Source organism: Monodon monoceros, unplaced genomic scaffold, assembly GCF_005190385.1.
Source record: "Monodon monoceros isolate NGI ecotype Baffin Bay Population unplaced genomic scaffold, NGI_Narwhal_1 Super_Scaffold_7, whole genome shotgun sequence".
Taxonomy (NCBI): Eukaryota; Metazoa; Chordata; class Mammalia; order Artiodactyla; family Monodontidae; genus Monodon; species Monodon monoceros.
In genome coordinates, this window is record NW_021703784.1 from 58,440,780 (window position 1) to 58,460,034 (window position 19,255).

Genomic DNA, 19,255 nt, shown 5'->3' on the forward strand with positions numbered 1-19,255 from the left:
AAGGTCAGGGAGAATGAGATCAGGAGCCAACCCCTCAGCTGGCTGGGATATAGTTATATCTCTCTCCTAGGTCTCAGGTACCCATAAATTTTTCCCCAAATTAAAAAAAATTGTGGTAATATAACACATAACATGAAATTTACCATCTTAATCATTTTTAAAGTGTATAGTTTAGAGGTATTAAATACATTCATAATGTGCAGTCACCACCATCATCCATCTCCATAACTCTTTTCATCTTGTAAAACAAAAACTCTGTACCCATTTAAACAGTAATTCCCCATTCCCGCTTCTCCCCAGCCCCCGGCAGCCACCATTCTTCTTTCTGTCTCTACGATTTTTACTATGTACTCTAAAACCCACATACGAACTTTGGGTTGGGAGACCTGGTGAAGCCCTGGGCTTATAGGAGGCCCAGACGGAGGGAGCAGAAGAAGCTGATTATTCAGGGTAAAGCTTTTCTCAGTAACACGACAGAAGTAGAAGAGGAAGAGGTAGAAAAAAGTCATTCTATGGTATGATGTGGTCAGTGACATATCCAGAGAACAGTGAATAGTGAAGTGTGGATCAGAGTGGTCTCCTGGGTAAAATGAGACTGGGATCAGAGCTGTTTCCAGGGAATAATGAAAATAGAATGAAAACTTTCCCCAGGGTAAGATAAGCCTGGGGGAAAAGTGTATGGGGATGACAGCACCATTCCCAGGGTGAGAGAAAGAAAATAGATGTTGGAGCAGTCTCCAGTAGCAAGGGAAACATAATGAGAGGAAAGAATTTTAGGGCAACATGTTTAGGAGATGAGGGTAGGGAACAAGCAGATGCCAGGTTGCAGACAGTCTTGTATGTCATGTTAAGAATTTGAAACTTCATTCTTTGGGCAAAGCAGAGCCACTGAAAAATTTTAAATAAGAGATAGACATGGTCATATTTGCTTCTGGTCACTATGCCCTGTGTTCCCAGGGGAGGTGAGGTCAGGAAAGGCTAGGAGAGAGGATGGCAGCCGCAGGACCGTAGACAGATGTTTGCTGAAAGTCACAGTCATCTGGCATATCTGTCTGAGCAGAGACACCTGAGGAGTGAGTGGGTGGAGCCTGACCTCAGTGAAATCACAGAGGCTTTCCTGGACCTTGTCAAAAACTGAGAACTTTGGTGGTTGCACAACATTGGGAATATACTAAATGCCACTGAACTGTTCATTTAAAAATGATTAATACTGTGCTATGTGAATTTCACCTCAATAGAAAAGCTTAAAAGCAAACAAAACTAAGAACCTCATCCTGCCTCGGTCTTTGTAGGACTTGGCCTGGGGTTTTGTTACTGCCTTTCTTCTGCAAGGACTTGGCTTATCGGTGGCGGTACTGGGGAGTCAAGGATGGGACTAGGCGTAGCAGCAGGGATGTGAGCCCAATGCATGTTCTCTTTTTGTCCATCCTTCCTATAGGCTGCCATAGTCATCTTTCTAACAGGTCAATCTAACCACGGCCCTTCCCTGCTAAGAATTCTCTGTTGCTTTCCCATTCCCTACATTGTAAAATCCAAGCTTTTGATTGAATCTGGTTTCATGGCATTCCATGATCTGGCTCCTGCCTTATTGCCTTTTCAGTAAACATCTTGCATGTTTTTATTCATGCTTTACATCTTGCTTGAATATCTTCCTACCTTTTCTATCTGGTAAACTCATCCTTCTACACTCAGCTCCAGTGTTACCACTTTTTTGAAGCTTTCTTGGTTCTCCCTGCCCATAGGCAGACAGTCCATTCCTATGTTATTCTTCCATTAAACTTTATATGTCTCTCTGTTAATTATCTCACTGCATTGTGATCGCTTTGTGTGTGGTTGCCACACAGATTGGGAGTTTTTCAAAGACAGGTGCCCTACAGGTTTTTTTCTGTACCCCTGCCCCAGTATTGCACATAGACAGCTCTTTCTGTTTCTTTCTTTCTTTCTTTCTTTTTTTTTTTTAAAGAAGCGTTTATTTCTACACTGTAAATTTCCAGTGACGAAAGGCAAATAATAGGCTATGTTGGCATTGGTCATTGCAGTGAGGCTAACAGGGGACATCAGTCCATAACTGCCTTGCACTCCTTTTCTTGTTTTTCCACCCTAGCCGGGAAGTTCCACTGAACAATAACTGCAGACCTCCAGGTAGCTGGGCTTTGGAATAAGTTCTTTGTTTAATTAGACAAATAATAAAAAAATAAAGAGTATTTGAAGTGAGTATGGCAGAGACTGTCAATTGTCTTTGCCAGTATTGACTCTCTCATTCGTTTGTTTTTTTGGCTGCTCCACTCGACCTGCAGGATATTAGTTCCTCGACCAGGGATTGAACCTGTGCCCCCTGCAGTGGAAGCTTGGAGTCCTAACCACTGGACCGCCAGGGAATTCCCTCTCATTCTTTTTTTAATGATAGAATGCCTGAGTTTTAGCAAGGCATATAGTCCCCCAGACTCTTTTGCAACCAAGTGTGGCCACATGTCTAAGATCTAACCCGTAGGATCTAAAGTGGAAGTGGTGCATCTACCACTTCTGGGGCCAGGTGCTTGAACAGAGTGGGTAAGTACTTCTCTTGCCCCATTTCTCCTCCTGCTAGCTGGGAGATTGTGAGAGTACAGCACTCTTTTTGGTCCCAGAGATGGAAGCATCATGTTGAGTGAGGATGGCAAAGTTCCACTCAGCCCCAGACTGCTCGCTACCAAACTATTATACGAGAGAGAAAGAAACTTCTCTTTGGTTTAATCTACTCTGGGCAGGGGTCTCTTAGTTTTAGCAGGTTTGCCTGTACCCTCACCAATGTAGGGAAGCTTCCGGGTGCTGCAGCATCAAGTGGCTTCTTGCTGCTGTTCCCGGACATCTCTTACGTCAGACTATTTACTGGGTTCCTGACAATTTTTGCCTTGCCTTGCCTCTTAGCCCTGATTCCTGCTTCCCAGATCATTGCTTGAGTTCTCTCATGTACTTTTTTTTTTTTTTTTTTTCGGTACGTGGGCCTCTCACTGTTGCGGCCTCTCCCGTTGCGGAGCACAGGCTCCGGACGCGCAGGCTCAGCGGTCATGGCTCACGGGCCTAGCCGCTCCGCGGCATGTGGGATCTTCCCGGACCGGGGCACGAACCCGTGTCCCCTGCATCGGCAGGCAGACTCTCAACCACTGCGCCACCAGGGAAGCCCAAAGTCAACCGTTTTAAATTGAACAATTCAGTGACATTTGGTACATTTACAATGTTGTACAACCATCACCTCTCTCTAGTTCCAAAACATTTTCATTACTCCACAGTAAAACACCTTACCGATTAAGCAATTTCTCCTCATTTCTCCCTCCACCTGGCAGCCATCAATCTGCATTCTGTCTCTGTGGATTTACCTGTTCTGGATATTTTATATAAATGGAGTCATACAATATGTGACCTTTTGTGTCTGGCTTTTTTAACTTAGCATAATATTTTGTAGCATGGGTCAGTACATCATTCTCTTTTTTCCTTTTTTAATTGTTGTGGTAAAATGTATAGCATAAAATTAGCCATTTTTAAGTGTGTAATTCTGTGGCAATAATTACATTCACACCATTGTGCAACCATTACCAGTATCTATTTCCAAAACTTTTTCATCATCCCTGACAGAAACTCTCTACCCATTAAGCAATAACTCCCCATTTCCCCCTCCTCCTAGATCCTGTTAAACTCTAATCTACTTTCTGTTTCCATGAATTTGTCTATTCTAGATATTTCATCTAAGTGGAATCAGACAATATTTGTCCTTTTGAGTCTGGCTTATTTCGCTAAGCATAATGTTTATAAGGTTCATCCATGTTGTAGTATGTACCAGAAAACTTCGTTCCTTTTTATGGCTGGAAAATACCACCATTTGTTTATCCGTTTTCTGGTGATAGACGCTTTGGCTGTTTCTACTTTGTGGCTATTGTGAATAGTGCTGCTATGGACATGCGTGTACATGCACTTGTTTGAGTACCAGTTTTCAATTCTTTTGACTATATACCTAGGAGTGGAATTGTGGGGTTATATGGTAATTCTGTGTTTAACGTTTTGAGGGACTGCCAAACTGTTTTCCACAGCAGCTGCACCATTTTACAATCCCATCAGCAATATGTAAGGGTTCCATTTCTCTACTTCTTTGCCAACACTTGTTATTTTTTGGTTTGTTTGTTTTAATTACAGCTATCCTCATGGGTGTGAAGTGACATCTTATTGTGGTTTTGATTTGCATTTCCTTAATGCTAATGATGTTGAGTATCTTTCCATGTACTTGTTGGCCATGTATATTTCTTCTTTGGAGCAATGTCTGTTCAGGTCCTTTTTTTGTTTAAAATTAGGTTGTTTATCTTTTTGTTGTTGAATTGTTAGATTTCTTTATATATTTTGGATATCAGATCCTTATCAGATATATGGTTTGCAAATATTCCTTCCCATCCTGTAGGGTGATTTTTCACTTTCTTGATAATGTTCTTTGATGCACAGTAGTTTTTAATTTTTATGGAGTCACATTTATCTATTTTTTCTTTTGTTACTCATGTCTTTTGTGTCATATCTAAGAATCTACTGCCAAATCTAAGGTAGTTAAGATTATCCCTTTGTTTTCTCCTAAGAGTTTTATGGTTTTAGCTCTTGGGTTGTTGATCCATTTTCAGTTAATTTTTGTATATAGCATGAGCCTAATGTATTTTTAAACCCTTGAATGTATGCTGTTGGAGTTTTTCCAGTCAGTAATGATTTTTGGATCTTCAGATTCCAATAGTTATAGAAGTTGTATTAGTTTCTGTTAGCTGACTTGCAGCTTCTCATCATAGGTGCATCTTAGAAGTCATTTCTTCCTCCTCAGATCTTATCTATTGATGTGCATTTGATAGTTCTAGGGCTACTTTGAGAGTAAGGCTACTGACTTTCAGTGTTGCCAGCCAGTTGAGTGACACACCCTTATGTGCAGGCAGTGGGATGCTGTGCTATGAGCTTGTCTTTATCTCAGGCTTTGTGGAAAGGGAGCAGGGCGAGGCCTGTTTGAAACAAGGCAAAGCTGCCAAGGGTCATGGGAACATTGCTGTCAGGTAGCAAGTGTGTACTGAGCCCAGGCAGGTTCCCAGACTTGTGCATGGCTTGCTGAGAACTGTGCAAAGCAGTAATAAGTAGTAAAAAGGTATAATTTGGAGACAGAAACCTTGATTTCAAATTGGATGACTTAGGTTAGTCCCTTCTCTCTGAGCCTCAGTGTCTTCAAATATACAGTGTGAATGCTGACCTCACAAGGTTGTTTTGTTTTTGGAGATCAGGCGAGATTATCAGTGGAAACTGTAAAATACCATGCATTTTCTTTCTTTTTTTAAAAAAAATTTATTTATTTTATTTTATTTATTTTTGGCTGCGTTGGGTCTTCGTGCTGTGCACGGGCTTTCTCTAGTTGTGGCGAGCGGAGGGCTACTCTTCGTTGTGGTCGGCGGGCTTCTCATTGTGGTGGTTTCTCTTGTTGCAGAGCATGGCCTGTAGGTGCGCAGGCTTAGTAGTTATGGCTTGTGGGCTCTAGAGCGCAGGCTCAGTAGTTGTGGCACACGGGCTTAGTTGCTCCACGGCATGTGGGATCTTCCTGGACCAGGGCTCGAACCTGTGTCCCCTGCATTGGCAGGCAGATTCTTTTTTTCTTTTGTTTTAAAATTAATTATTTTTAATTTTAAAATTTATTTATTTATTTAATTTTTAAACATCTTTATTGGAGTATAATTGCTTTACAATGGTGTGTTAGTTTCTGCTTTATAACAAGGCAAGTCAGCTATACATATACATATATCCCCATATCTCCTCCCTCTTGTGTCTCCCTCCCACCCTCCCTAATCCACCCCTCTAGGTGGTCACAAAGCACTGAGCTGATCTCCCTGTGCTATGCGGCTGCTTCCCACTAGCTATCTGTTTTACATTTGGTAGTATATGTAAGTCTGTGCCATTCTCACTTTGTCCCAGCTTACCCTTCCCACTCCCACTGTCCTCAAGTCCATTCTCTACGTCTGTGTCTTTATTCCTGTCCTGCCCCTAGGTTCTTCAGAACCATGTTTTTTTTTTTTTTAGGTTACATATATATGTGTTAGCATATGGTATTTGTTTTTCTCTTTCTGACTTACTTCACTCTGTATGACAGACTCCAGGTCCATTCACCTCACTACAAATAACTCAATTTCGTCTCTTTTTATGGCTGAGTAATATTCCATTGTATATATGTGCCACATCTTCTTTTTCCATTCATCTGTTCTTGGACACTTAGGTTGGTTCCATATCCTGGCTATTGTAAATAGAGCTGCAATGAACATTGTGGTACATGACTCTTCTTGAATTATGGTTTTCTCAGGGTATATGCCCAGTAGTGGGACTGCTGGGTCATATGGTAGTTCTATTTTTAGGTTTTTAAGGAACCTCCATACTGTTCTCCATAGTGGCTGTATCAATTTACATTCCCACCAACAGTGCAAGAGGGCTCCCTTTTCTCCACACCTTCTCCAGCATTTATTGTTTTTAGATTTTTTGATGATGGCCATTCTGGTGTGAGGTGATACCTCATTGTAGTTTTGATTTGCATTTCTCTAATGATTAGTGATGTTGAGCATCCTTTCATGTGTTTGTTGGCAGTCTGTATATCTTCTTTGGAGAAATGTCTATTTAGGTCTTCTGCCCATTTTTGGACTGGATTGTTTGTTTTTTGATATTGAGCTGCATGAGCTGCTTGTAAATTTTGGAGATTAATCCTTTGTCAGTTGCTTCATTTGCTAATATTTTCTCCCATTCTGAGGGTTGTCTTTTTTTTTTTTTTTTTTTTTTTTTGCGGTAAGCGGGCCTCTCACTGTTGTGGCCTCTCCCGTTGCGGAGCACAGGCTCCGGACGCGCAGGCTCAGCGACCATGGCTCATGGGCCCAGCCGCTCTGTGGCATGTGGGATCTTCCCGGACTGGGGCAAGAACCCGTGTCCCCTGCATCGGCAGGTGGACTCTCAGCCACTGCGCCACAAGGGAAGCCCTGAGGGTTGTCTTTTCGTCTTGTTTATGGTTTCCTTTGCTGTGCAAAAGCTTTTAAGTTTCATTAAGTCCCAATTGTTTATTTTTATTTCTATTTCTCTAGGAGGTGGGTCAAAAAGGATCTTGCCGTGATTTATGTCATAGAGTGTTCTGCCTATGTTTTCCTCTAAGAGTTTTATAGTGTCTGGCCTTACATTTAGGTCTTTAATCCTTTTGAATTTATTTTTGTGTATGGTGTTAGGGAGTGTTCTAATTTCATCCTTTTACATGTAGCTGTCCAGTTTTCCCAGACCACTTATTGAAGAGGCCGTCGTCTTTTCTCCATTATATTCTTGCCTCCTTTATCAAAAATAAGGTGACCATATGTGGGTGGGTTTACCTCTGGTCTTTCTATCCTGTTCCATTGATCTATATTTCTGTTTTTGTGCCAGTACCATACTGTCTTGATGACTGTAGCTTTGTACTATAGTCTGAAGTCAGGCAGTCTGATTCCTCCAGCTCCGTTTTTCTTTCTCAAGATTGCTTTAGCTATTCGGGGTTTTTTGTGTTTCCATACAAATTGTGAAATTTTTTGTTCTAGTTCTGTGAAAAATGCCATTGGTAGTTTGATAGGGATTGCATTGAATCTGTAGATTGCTTTGGGTAGTATAGTCATTTTCACAATGTTGATTCTTCCAATCCAAGAACATGGTATATCTCTCCATCTGTTGGTATCATCTTTAATTTCTTGCATCAGTGTCTTATAGTTTTCTGCATACAGGTCTTTTGTCTCCTTAGGTAGGTTTATTCCTAGGTATTTTATTCTTTTTGTTGCAATGGTAAATGGGAGTGTTTCCTTAATTTCTCTTTCAGGTTTTTCATCATTAGTGTGTAGGAATGCAAGAGATTTCTGTGCAGTAATTTTGTATCCTGCAACTTTACCAAATTCATTGATTAGTTCTAGTAGTTTTCTGGTAGCATCTTTAGGATTCTCTATATATAGTAGTATCATGTCATCTGCAAACAGTGACAGCTTTACTTCTTCTTTTCTGATTTGGATTCCTTTTATTTCTTTTTCTTCTCTGACTGCTGTGGCTAAAATTTCCAAAACTATGTTGAATAATAGTGGTGAGAGTGGACAACCTTGTCTTGTTCCTATCTTAGTGGAAATGGTTTCAGTTTTTCACCATTGAGGACAGTGTTGGCTGTGGGTTTGTCATTTATGGCCTTTATTATGTTGAGGTAAGTTCCCTCTCTGAATACTTTCTGAAGGGTTTTTATCATAAATAGGTGTTGAATTTTGTTGAAAGCTTTTTCTGCATCTATTGAGATGATCGTATGGTCTTTACCCTTCAGTTTGTTAATGTGGTGTATCACACTGATTGATTTGAGTATATTGAGGAATCCTTGCATTCCTGGGATAAACCCCACTTGATCATGGTGTATGATCCTTTTAATGTGCTGTTGGATTCTGTTTCCTAGTATTTTGCTGAGGATTTTTGTATCTATGTTCATCAGTGATATTGGCCTGTAGTTTTCTTTCTTTGTGACATCTTTGTCTGGTTTTGGTATCAGTGTGATGGTGGTCTCGTAGAATGAGTTTGGGAGTGTTCCTCCCTCTGGCAGGTGGATTCTTAACCAGTGCGCCACCAGGGAAGCCCATACCATGCATATTTGGGAATGTAATGAGGAGTCAAGGAGAAGACTAATTCTCCTGGGAGCTTTTTTCTAAAATTTTCTCTTTTTTTAAAAATATTCTTTCCCCAACTGTCATTTACAATAAAGGTTTGAGGTTTATTGACCAGATGGATGTTTTTACTTTTTTTTCAAATAATTTTACATTTGTTGTGCCTTCTTTGCAAGTGACAGAAATACAGGTCAGACTGACTTATGAGAGGCACTTATGACTGAAGTAACTAAAAAGCCTAGAAGGAGATTTACCTTTAGACACAGCAAGATCCAGGGACTTGAATCATGTCATTTGGACCTAATGTCTCTCCTCTTGGCTCCGCTTTTCTTTGTTTTGGTGTTAGGCAGCCTCCACCCATGTAGTGGCAAAGGTAGTTGTCAGCTTTGGGTGTGTAATCTACCAGCTAAGCAACCACACTATTGGAAAGATAATACCTCTTTCCTGATGGTGCTGGCAGTCGTGGGTATGATTTTGGCTTGGGTCATTTGCCCACCCTAAAGTATCACTGTGACTGGAAGAATGCTGGACTTTCATTGGCCAACAGTTATATTCTACTCATGGAGCCCAGGGATCATGGTCAGCTACCCTGGAATCATGTGGACCGAGAGCAGGGGAGGGATGGCTCCCTCAGGGAAGATCAAGGTACATGTACTTAAAGAGGGCTTGGGAGGTGGGGAGATTATTGAATAAGCAAAATTCATAGATGTCTGCTACATAATTGTGCCATTTTAATTTCTTTTTTTTTTTTTAAGTGTGCTTCCAATATTTAAAACTCAACAAAGTAGAGCTGCTCTGCTTGAAGTAGTAGATATTGCCAAGGAACCTGAGTGGGAGGAGGGATCTGCAGAGCATAATTTGAAAACTGCTAGACAGTTTGTCCAATAAATATTTGTTTGAGGTGTGATAGTCACTGAATCCTTTCTTCCTGCCTTTCTGGCTTTATGTGGAAGAGATTGTATTTTCCTTCAAATCTGGGACAGTGAGGTAAGTAGCAGAGCCAGCCTGGGGTTGAAGATGCCAAGGACCTTGCTTAGCCTGGACACCAAACTGCTTTTTATTTTAAAGCCATGAGCCTTTCAAATTTAAATAAGGACTCCTAGAGAACAGAAATAAGTGACTTTACAATGTACTGGTTGATGTGAATGATGAAATATATTTGTATCCTAAGCATTTTGCAAGGGCTCAGTATGCTAGAATGTATAGCGCCATGAGCTGGATTCTGTATTGTAAATTGAGTGAGGGTTGAAAGCAGCCCTCATACATCAGCCAGCTGTATAAGGCAGCCAACAGCTGTCTTTGTTTTTCTATTTTTGTTTTTTTTAATGTGATAAAATTCACATAACATAAAATTTGCCATTTTAAAATATACAATTCAGTGGCTTCTAACAATTTTGTGCAACATCTCCACTATCTAATTCCAGAATATTTTCATCACCCCCAAAAGGAACCTTGTTACCCATTAAGCAGTCGCTCCCCATTCTCTAGTCTCTGGCGACCACTAATCTACTTTCCATCTCTGTGGATTTGCCTATTCTACACATTTCATATAAATGGAATCATGTCTGGCTTCTTTCACTTAGTGTAATGTTAACATATATTTATCTAATTACTTTCTCATGATACTTTTTAGAATTATCCCACAGACCTATCCTCAAATGTATAATTGGGATGCACATACTTAACAGTTGGAGTAGCACCCCCATCAGAACCTTGACCTGTCACATAAGAGCTATCATAGTGGAGAAGGCCGAGTGGAAGCTTTTGAAACTGTTGCATTTTCCTCTGGCCAAGATAGTGAATCAAAACTAATATCATATTCTGTGAGGGATGGTGGAAATAGTGCTATCCTTAAGTATCTTTAGAATGCAGGGTGGTGGTCCCTATTATGTCTACATTTAATTCACTAGTCTGCCCTCTTCTGCAAAACTGGATGGATTCTGGAGAACGTAGACCTCAGCAAGTTTAATTTAGTAGCCCCAGTTATGGATTCTGTGATGGATATGGTATCTTTGCTAGAGCAAATTAATATGGTATGTGGGCATTGGTTTGCTGAATGTGTTCTTTTCTGTCTCAATCAGAAAAAAAGGCCAAAAACAGTTTGCATTCTTGTGGAACAGATATCATTACACCTCCATAGTTTTGCCGAGGGCTATATAAACACTTCCACTCTTCTACTCTTTGTCATAATATAGTCAGAAGAGTCTTGGACCATCTGGCCATCTCATAGAACATCACTTTGATCTGTTACGTTGATGACATCATGCTAATCAGGCAGCATGAACAAGAGGAGGTTAGCACACGGAGGCCTTGGTAAGATACATGTGCTCCACAGTGGGTACTGCCACACTCTTTGCCAAAGTAAGTGTATTTGTTTTTAAATATGTCCACGAATTGTTTGATACCCCTCCCATCAAGAGGTGGAACCTAATTCCCCTCCCTTTGACTCAGCTAGACGCTAGTAACTCAATTCTAAGAAATAGAATAAAATGAAAGTGATGGTATATGACTTCAGCGACTAGGTCATAAAAGGTACTACTGTTTGTCTGTCTCACTGTCTCTTGGATCACTCACTCTGTTGGAAGCCTGCCTACATACTGTGGGGACACTCAAGCAGGCTATGGAACAGCCCACATGGAGAAGAATTGAGGCTTCCTGACCCACCCAGCACTGACTTGCTAGGAGTGTGAGTGAGCCATCTTGGAAGCAGATCCTCCAGCCCCGGTCAGGTCTCCAGTGGCCCTAGCCCTTTATGAACCTTATGCGAGATCTGAGCCAGAACCACTCAGTTAAGCCACTCTTTGTCCCTGACACTCAGAAACTGTGTGTGATAATAAATGTTTATTGTCTTAAGCAACTTAGTTTTAGGGTAGTTATTATACAACAAGCGATACTAATACACAGTCCCACAAGCTGTGTGTACTAGTTTTTTGACATCCTTTCCAACATCTAATATTTCCCTATTTTTGTCATTTTAGCCATTCTGGTTGGTGTATAGTGTTCTCACGCTGTGGTTTTAATTTGTGATTCTGCAATGACTATGAAGTAGAGCATCTTTTCATTCAAATACTGTCTATCTGTATATACATACATACATACACACACATACATATACACACATACACACACATAGTCTGGATTTATTATTTTGTAAAGTGTTCAAGTTTTTTGCCTACTGTTCTTTGGGTTGCTTGCCATTTTTTAGTTGCTTTGTAGGAGTTCATGTATTCTGGATCCAAGTCCTTTGTCTTATATGTATTGTGAATATCTTTCTCAGTTTATCAACTTTTTCCTTCATGTTTAGGCCTTTTGGTGTCCTGTTCAAGAAAACTTTGCCTACTCCAAGATCATGAATATGTTCTCCTATTTCCTCATTTAAAAGCTTTATTGTTTTACCTTTCATGTTAGATCTGCTGTCCATTTGAAATGAATTTTTTTGTGATGGTGTGAGGTAGTGAGTCAAGGTATATTTCCCCCCCATATGGATATCCATTTGATCTAATACTATTTATTGAAAAGGTCATTCTTTCCCTTCTGTACTGTAGTGTCACCTTTGTTATAAGTCAGGTGACTGTTATGTGTGGCTGTGTTTCTGGACTCCATTCTATTCTGTTGGCTATTTTTGTATCCTTGCAATTGATACCACACTGTCTTAATTATTATTACAATAGGTTTTTTTTGATAAATTTTTTTATTTTTGGCTGCCTTAGGTCTTTGTTGCTGTGCATAGGCTTTCTCTAGTTGCGGCAAGCGGGAGCTACTCTTTGTTGCGGTGCGTGGGCTTCTCATTGTGGTGCGTGGGCTTCTCATTGTGGTGCGTGGGCTTCTCATTTCACCCTTAGGGCTCACTTTAATGAAGTAAAGAGTGTTGCACATTCTATGGCCTTGCACAAAAGTATGATGACATATATCCATCATTATAATGTCATTCAAAGTATTTCCACTGCTCATAAAAACTTCCATACTCTGTGTATTCATCTCCTCTCTCCCCCCACACACGTGGCAACCATTGATCTTTTTATTGTCTCCATAGTTTTGCCTTTTCCAGAATGGCATATAGTTGGAATCCATTTTTCTTTTTCTTTTTTTTTTTCCTTGAAAAGAGAGATTCAAAGCCTTTATGTCTATAGGACCACTCATGGCCCACCCATGTGTAGACTGGACAGGCTCTAGGTGGCAAACTTCCCACATAAATACTGTAGCTTTTCTACCAGTATTGAGCTCTGACCCAGCAGCCACGTGGAGGTGCAGGGGGGACATGTGTCAGGTATTTGTTCATAGGAAGGCCACAAGTTTTGTGTCCCTTGTCACAATGTACCCAGATTCCTGTTGGATGTGTTGTAAACAGAGGAACCATTTCTTCAGGCCCCCTGCTCTGAGCACACCCCATATAGGGGATATTTCTTTTTTTGTACATTTTTCCTTTAGTGGCCCTTAAAAAGCAGTTCCTTTTGTACTTCAGTATTTAACAGAATGTAGCAAATACATTTAAGTGGCACATGAAGGGAAACTTACAGTCTAGTGATCTCCCGAGCTCCATAGTTTGTAATTTTTATTTTTTTGTTTTTTTAAATTTACGTTTTTTATAGTTTATTATTATTATTTTAAAATTAATGAATTAATTAATTTTTGGCTGCCGTTGCATCTTCGTTGCTGCACGCGGGCTTTCTCTAGTTGCGGTGAGCAGGGGCTACTCTTCGTTGCGGTGCGCGGGCTTCTCATTGCGGTGGCTTCTCTCGTTGCAGAGCACGGGCTCTAGGCGTGCGGGCTTCCGTAGTTGTGGCATGCGGGCTTCAGTAGTTGTGCCTCACGGGCTGTAGTGCGCAGGCTTAGTAGTTGTGGCACACGGGCTTAGTTGCTCCGCGGCATGTGGGATATTCCCAGACCAGGACTCCAACCTGTGTCGCCTGCATTGGCAGGAGAATTCTTAACCACTCTGCCACCAGAGAAGCCCTATTTTTTTTAATCTTAAGAAATATTTTGTATATATTGTTCAAATCACATTTGCTGGCAAATGAATGCAGTTTACAAAATATTGCTTTTCATGTCCTATTTAATCCCATTTTTCACTGCAGCAAGAAGGAAATAGTGTTTCACCAATGATATGTGCCTTTTATTTTTCACTATTAAGCAGGAAACCTATAAAGAGACTTCTTAACTGGATTGAATATCTTCAGACTTTAAGCATCGCAGAAAATTTGGAGAGTTTTATCTTTAGATTTAATTTTTAGATGTATTTTAAATCATGATAGCTTTATATCATCATTATTAAATACAAAGATTGGCAAACTACACTTGCTTCTACATATAAATCCATATATATATATATTTTGTATATTATCTGTGGCTACCTTTGCACTAATGGCAGAGTTATTTAGTTACAAAAGAATAGAGGATGTTTGGCCTGTGAGCCTGAAATATTCACTGTCTGGCCCTTTATAGAAAATGTTTGCTGACCCCTGATTTAGTGTAACGTATCAAGACACAGTATATACTAAGGATGAAGTTCACTGTTAATGAGAAATGTAAATCCATCTTTCCAGAAGTTTTTTGATAGTTTTCAATCTTTTTGGCCAACTTAATATTTGAACCAGTTAGAATTGTTTTTACCCTGTAATGTAGCTGATAGAGAGTTTAGGAATAGAATTAGGAATAGAAAGGTCAGCTCTGTCATTTTCTTGTTATTTATTTTTGTGTGTAATTTTAATATTATCTTCAACCAGTGGGGATTGTTTTTTATTTTTGTTTACTTATTTGCAAGAATCCTTTAAAATCATTGATCTGTGTGGTGGGGGTTGGTTTAGTTGGGAAAAAAATAGAAACCATAATTTGTAAGTTTATTTAGCCAGACATGTATTAATTGCAGTACAGTATGTCATGGTATCCTGAAAGCACATGAGTAACTGCAGACAGACACTGTTGTTCTCCCTCGAACACTGTGGAACTTCCATTCTATTCTCAGGACACCTTATATGTAATAAATGATATGGAAACACTTGACAGATTCAGAGAGGGCATCATTGTTCGTCTGTATATTTAATACTGGCAAAGTGTAATTCTTATATTTTAAGATTAAAAACAGGATAAAATAAGAGTTTTAATGTTTCTGTACTTTCATTGGAAAGTCTTGTGCATTCCGGTTAGGAGATGATTCTCTTATATACTGTTTGTGTAAGTTCTTTCTGAACGTAGGCGTAATCCCTGAATATAAATAAAAGGTTGTAGCATAATAAGAATTGAGCTCGAAGTCCGGCAAAGACTCTCTTGTGTGAATAGTACTATCAGCAACTATGGTTAGAGAATCTGGAGGCCAAACAAAGCCTCACTTAGGTGCTTCATCTGTTCTTGTCCTCTGTCGATAGCCATCTCTCTTCCAATAAGATTTTGTATCTGCAGCTAATTAAATCCAGAATAGAACCTTAGAATGGAGGTTACAGGACTGTGTCTTCTTGCCATTCTGTAACCCACCAGAAACACTGCAATGAGCAAGACACTACCTAACAGGCTTCCTTAGGTGGGTATTTACTTTGGGGAGCTGACAAAAATATGGAGTCACACTACCTGGGTTCAAATTCTGGACTTCTCATTTTATTAGCTGTGTATTCTTAGGCAAGTTTACTTTAAACTCTCTGTGTCACAGTTTCCTCTTATGTTAAATGGGGAGAATGGTATCCAATTTATAAGGTTGTTATGAAAAATTAGTTAATCCATATACAGTGCTTAGGATAGTATCTGGCACATATGAAGTGCTCAACGAATGTTTGTTAGTATTTCACTTTTTGAAGGTTCAGATTTTATCGGTACACTGAGAATATTTAATCTCTTCAAGCAGATTCTCTTAACCAAGTTCACGAGGCTGATATATAAAAACCTCAAGAATGCCTGTGTTGGTATGACCAGTGCTTTTTTGCCTTTGGGTGGCAATGTGGAACACCAAATCCTAAGCAGAAAGGTTATGGTGAACATGAAATTTGAATTAGGGCCATTAGTTAGATGAATGAAGTGTTTTGTGTATAATACCAAAGTAGCTAAAATGAATATTTATTACCTTTTCCTGTATTTAAGAATTTCTCCACTTAAAATGCCAGACATCTACTTTCAACCTCATTTGCAGCTTGCCGTAGGTTCTTTTGGTCTGATCCGCTTTCCATGGACTTTGACTCTGAAGAGCTGGTGATGCAAGCAAGCAGGGACTGCAGTGGTGGTGGTGCATGTAGCAAGATTGAGTTCCCAGAGCAGCAGTGGTAGTCGTATTGCAGTGGCTGGATCATAGTGGCTGGGGATAGTGGAGGTTGGCAGTGGAAGCAGAGATGTCCTGACCAGACTAGTCCTACTGCCAGATTTTAGGTGTTGTTCTTGACATCCATCCCTGGGTTTTCAACTTCTCCAGGTGAGTCTGAGCTGCTCTTAAAATAAGGTTTCTTTTTGTTTTTTTTCTGCTTAGACTATCTAGAATCAGTTTTAGTTGCTGAACTTACAGACTAAGTTGTTCTTGCGACTAAGGACTCTGGCTGATACTGACGCTACAGTAGCCTGATGCATTCGTCTCACAGTAGGGATGGAAAGGTCATGGGAATTCAGCTGGAATGTATGAAGTTCATTGGCTCCCTCTTTTTTGAGAGTGTTAGGGTCACTGTATTCCCAGGGCCTAGAATTGTGCCTGGTATATAGTAGGTGCTCAGTAAACCTCTGTGGAATGAATGAGTGATGGGTTCATTCTGCCAATGAACCCAATTGTATGTCTGCCAATATGTGTATCGGTGATTGCTTTTTCTCAGCTTCTGGGGCTGTCCAAAACTTCCAGATGAAGTACAGATTTTTTTCTTTAGGTGTGTTAATACATATGTAATCCTATATAACAGTTACATTTTATTGGTTTGGGAACTGTTTTGTCTTTTAAACTCATTTGGCTTATCTGTGCTCTGTGGGCGTTTTAGTTTAGCCCTGGGGTGTATGATTGTCTGTGATTTTGTGTGTGTGTGTGTGTGTGTGTGTGTGTGTGTGTAGAGGGGCACTTCACAGAGCCCCAAAGTGCTGACAAGGACTTAAATCCCTTCCTGGTGTCAGAGCTTTCCCGGCATTCTGGAAGCCATCACTTCTTGAGTCTTCCTCATGAGGCTTGTTGGTGGAATAAAGAAAAGACCATACACCCACAGACAGTTCCATACATGTGTGCACACGCATGTGCATGCACACACACACACACAGAGAACTGTATTTAAATCTAATAACTTTATGACTTTATGTAGTTAAGTTTCCTACAGATGTCCTGCTTTTCCCCTGATGGTGATGCTGAAATTGGGAAGGACAGAAAATACAGGCCCCTTATCTCCTCTTTTCTTTTTCCTCTGTTCCAGGTCTTCCCTTTAAGAAACTGTATGGGAACTGGCAATTTACACCCATATTCTGGTCATTTGCTTATATTTACTGAGCCCCTTCCTGGGTGCCATAAGATGATGGCCTTCTGAGGCTGGAGGTGCTGGGATCTGAGAGGTCGAGGTGGCTTGTTCCCAGTTCCTTATGTTCCTTGCCTCTCTTCCTGGTCGAGTGGCTGAGGCTGGTGGCAGAGGGCAGTATACCGGAGATCCCTCTCTCTCCATCTCTAGAACACAGTGTTTTAGACTTCGTGTTCTCATAAATCAGGGCTGGGGCTTTGAGATGAAGATTCGTGAACAAGCTCATCAAGAGGTAGGATCATCTGGCCTTCCCTTCTTGAGTTTCAGATAAAGAAACAAGCCTAGAGGGTAGTGACTCATCCACAGTGATGCAGTTGGTCAGGGCTAGAGTGAGTATCTAAATATATTTCCAAGGGCAAACTGAAATTCTATAAACGCTGAGCCCCATCTCAGGCCTCCTGTAACATAAAGCTAGCAGGGTTGGGGAGGGTGAGGGATTTAATCTGTAGTTTCCTTCCTTGCATCTTATGAAGAGTCAACACCTTACTTCTGGTTGCTCTAGTTTGCTACCATGCTTCATTGTTGAGAGTGGACCCCGGTCTGCAGTCTTTGGTCTGGAACACAGCCCAGTCCTAAATTGCCTGTCTTGGGCCATGGGTTACCAAGTTTACAGACAACAATCCTGTGCCTCTGTAGACACGTGACCAGGCTATTAATAGATCTGAAGTTCTGGGAGAGTCTCAGCTCTTTCCCCACTTCCCTACTCCCAGCAGCCTGCCTGCTGGTAATTTCCTCAGTGCTCAGATAGCTAGACACAGAATGGAAACAGGGCAGTCTGCCCATCCCCTTTTAGGAGGTAAGACAGGCCCAAGTCTGTATGAGTAACCTCTGGCCTTGTGGGTCTCTGTGCTCTATCAGGTCAAATGAAAGTGCTTAGCATTTAGGAGGAAATAATAGCCCTGTGCCCTAGGTGGGATTTTTTTTTTTTTTAATAAATCTATGTTGGACCCTCACTATGTGAAAGACACTGAACTAGGACCTTTGAATGTGTTATCTCAACCTTCTCTACAACCTTGTGAGATAGGTATTATTCTTATTTTATAGAGATTATTAAAACTCAGAAAGATTGACTAAGTAACCTACTGTCACACAGCTAAACAACACTTGAATCCAGGCCCTCTAATCTTGTTTTTCGTAAATGACAGCTTCCCTGTTTACAACTTTCTTTAGTAAAATTGGGCTAGGGTAATTTGGACAAATTATCATTGGGGGCACCTGTGTTATTGGATGATTCCACACAGCTCAGAGAAATGGGGGAGAACCTGAAGGGACGGGAAGAAGGCCTGTCAGTCTGTGGGCAATCAAAGGGAACTCAGTGGGTGGCTATAGCAGGATGGTACCTTTCATAGGCCTGTGTGCCCTTAGTGAACTCAGGTCAGATAGTGGCTGTCCTGCAGGCTAATAAACCATATTCCTTAGCATGGCATTCAAGGCACTCAGAGGTGGGGTTTCTGCTTCATAACTCCTCTTCTGTCTCTTCTTACTTCCTGTCACACAGACTGTTCTTTGTTCTATTGTTCATCAAGTCTGCTGTCATCTTCCATGCATGGGCATTTGTAGGCTCTATTAAGGTCTGAGTCAAAAAGTAACCATTGACAGCTTAGGGCTGAGCAGATAGTTTTGAATCCCCAGTCACTCCAGAGCCATTTTGGACTGGAGCTCTCTCATTCCTTCATTCCTTCACTCATGTATTCAGTTATTCTAACATATTGGGCACGCCCTCTGTGCCAGGTACTGTACTAGGCCCTGGGAATCAGTATAATGAACAAGACAGATATGGTTCCTGCTCTCCTAGAGCTTACAGTGTAGGAGGGAAGGCAAAAATAAAACAGATAATCACAATGAAGTCTGATGACTTATGAGGTGGAAATAAGGGATGTGATGAGAGGGTACTTATGGCTGGGGAACTTAATATTGTTTAGGGTGTCAGGAAAGACCTCAACACTACCTTAATAGATGACATTTAAGTTGAGACCTGAGAATTGAGAAAAAATAGCTAAGTAAGTGGGGTTAAGAAAGGTAAATTCTAGGCAGCAGATAGAGTATATGCAGAGGCCTAAAGTCCAGGTGATAGGGATAAGGCCACGTCCATGTTGGTTCATTTATTAAGCAACCATTTACAGCTGGTGGGTTATG

General features: G+C 40.7%; 1 protein-coding gene and 1 non-coding gene across 7 annotated transcripts in view; one reads left to right on the forward strand and one right to left on the reverse strand.

Moving 5' to 3' along the window:
- Nucleotides 1–19,255, forward strand: part of STIM1 (stromal interaction molecule 1) — a 188,158-nt gene that overhangs the window by 45,117 nt on the left and 123,786 nt on the right. The window contains exon 1 of one of the 6 annotated variants that reach the window (XM_029208553.1): nucleotides 10,859–10,976. The exons of the other annotated variants lie outside the window; for them this stretch is intronic. Coding sequence (XP_029064386.1) covers nucleotides 10,943–10,976 — 34 coding nt within the window. The 5' untranslated portion in view covers nucleotides 10,859–10,942. Of the gene's footprint in view, nucleotides 1–10,858; nucleotides 10,977–19,255 lie in introns of those variants that run through there. 6 annotated transcript variants of the gene reach the window in all.
- LOC114887849 lies at nucleotides 12,922–13,051 on the reverse strand. The gene has a single exon (XR_003791613.1). It is a non-coding gene; the product is annotated as a small nucleolar RNA SNORA11 (small nucleolar RNA).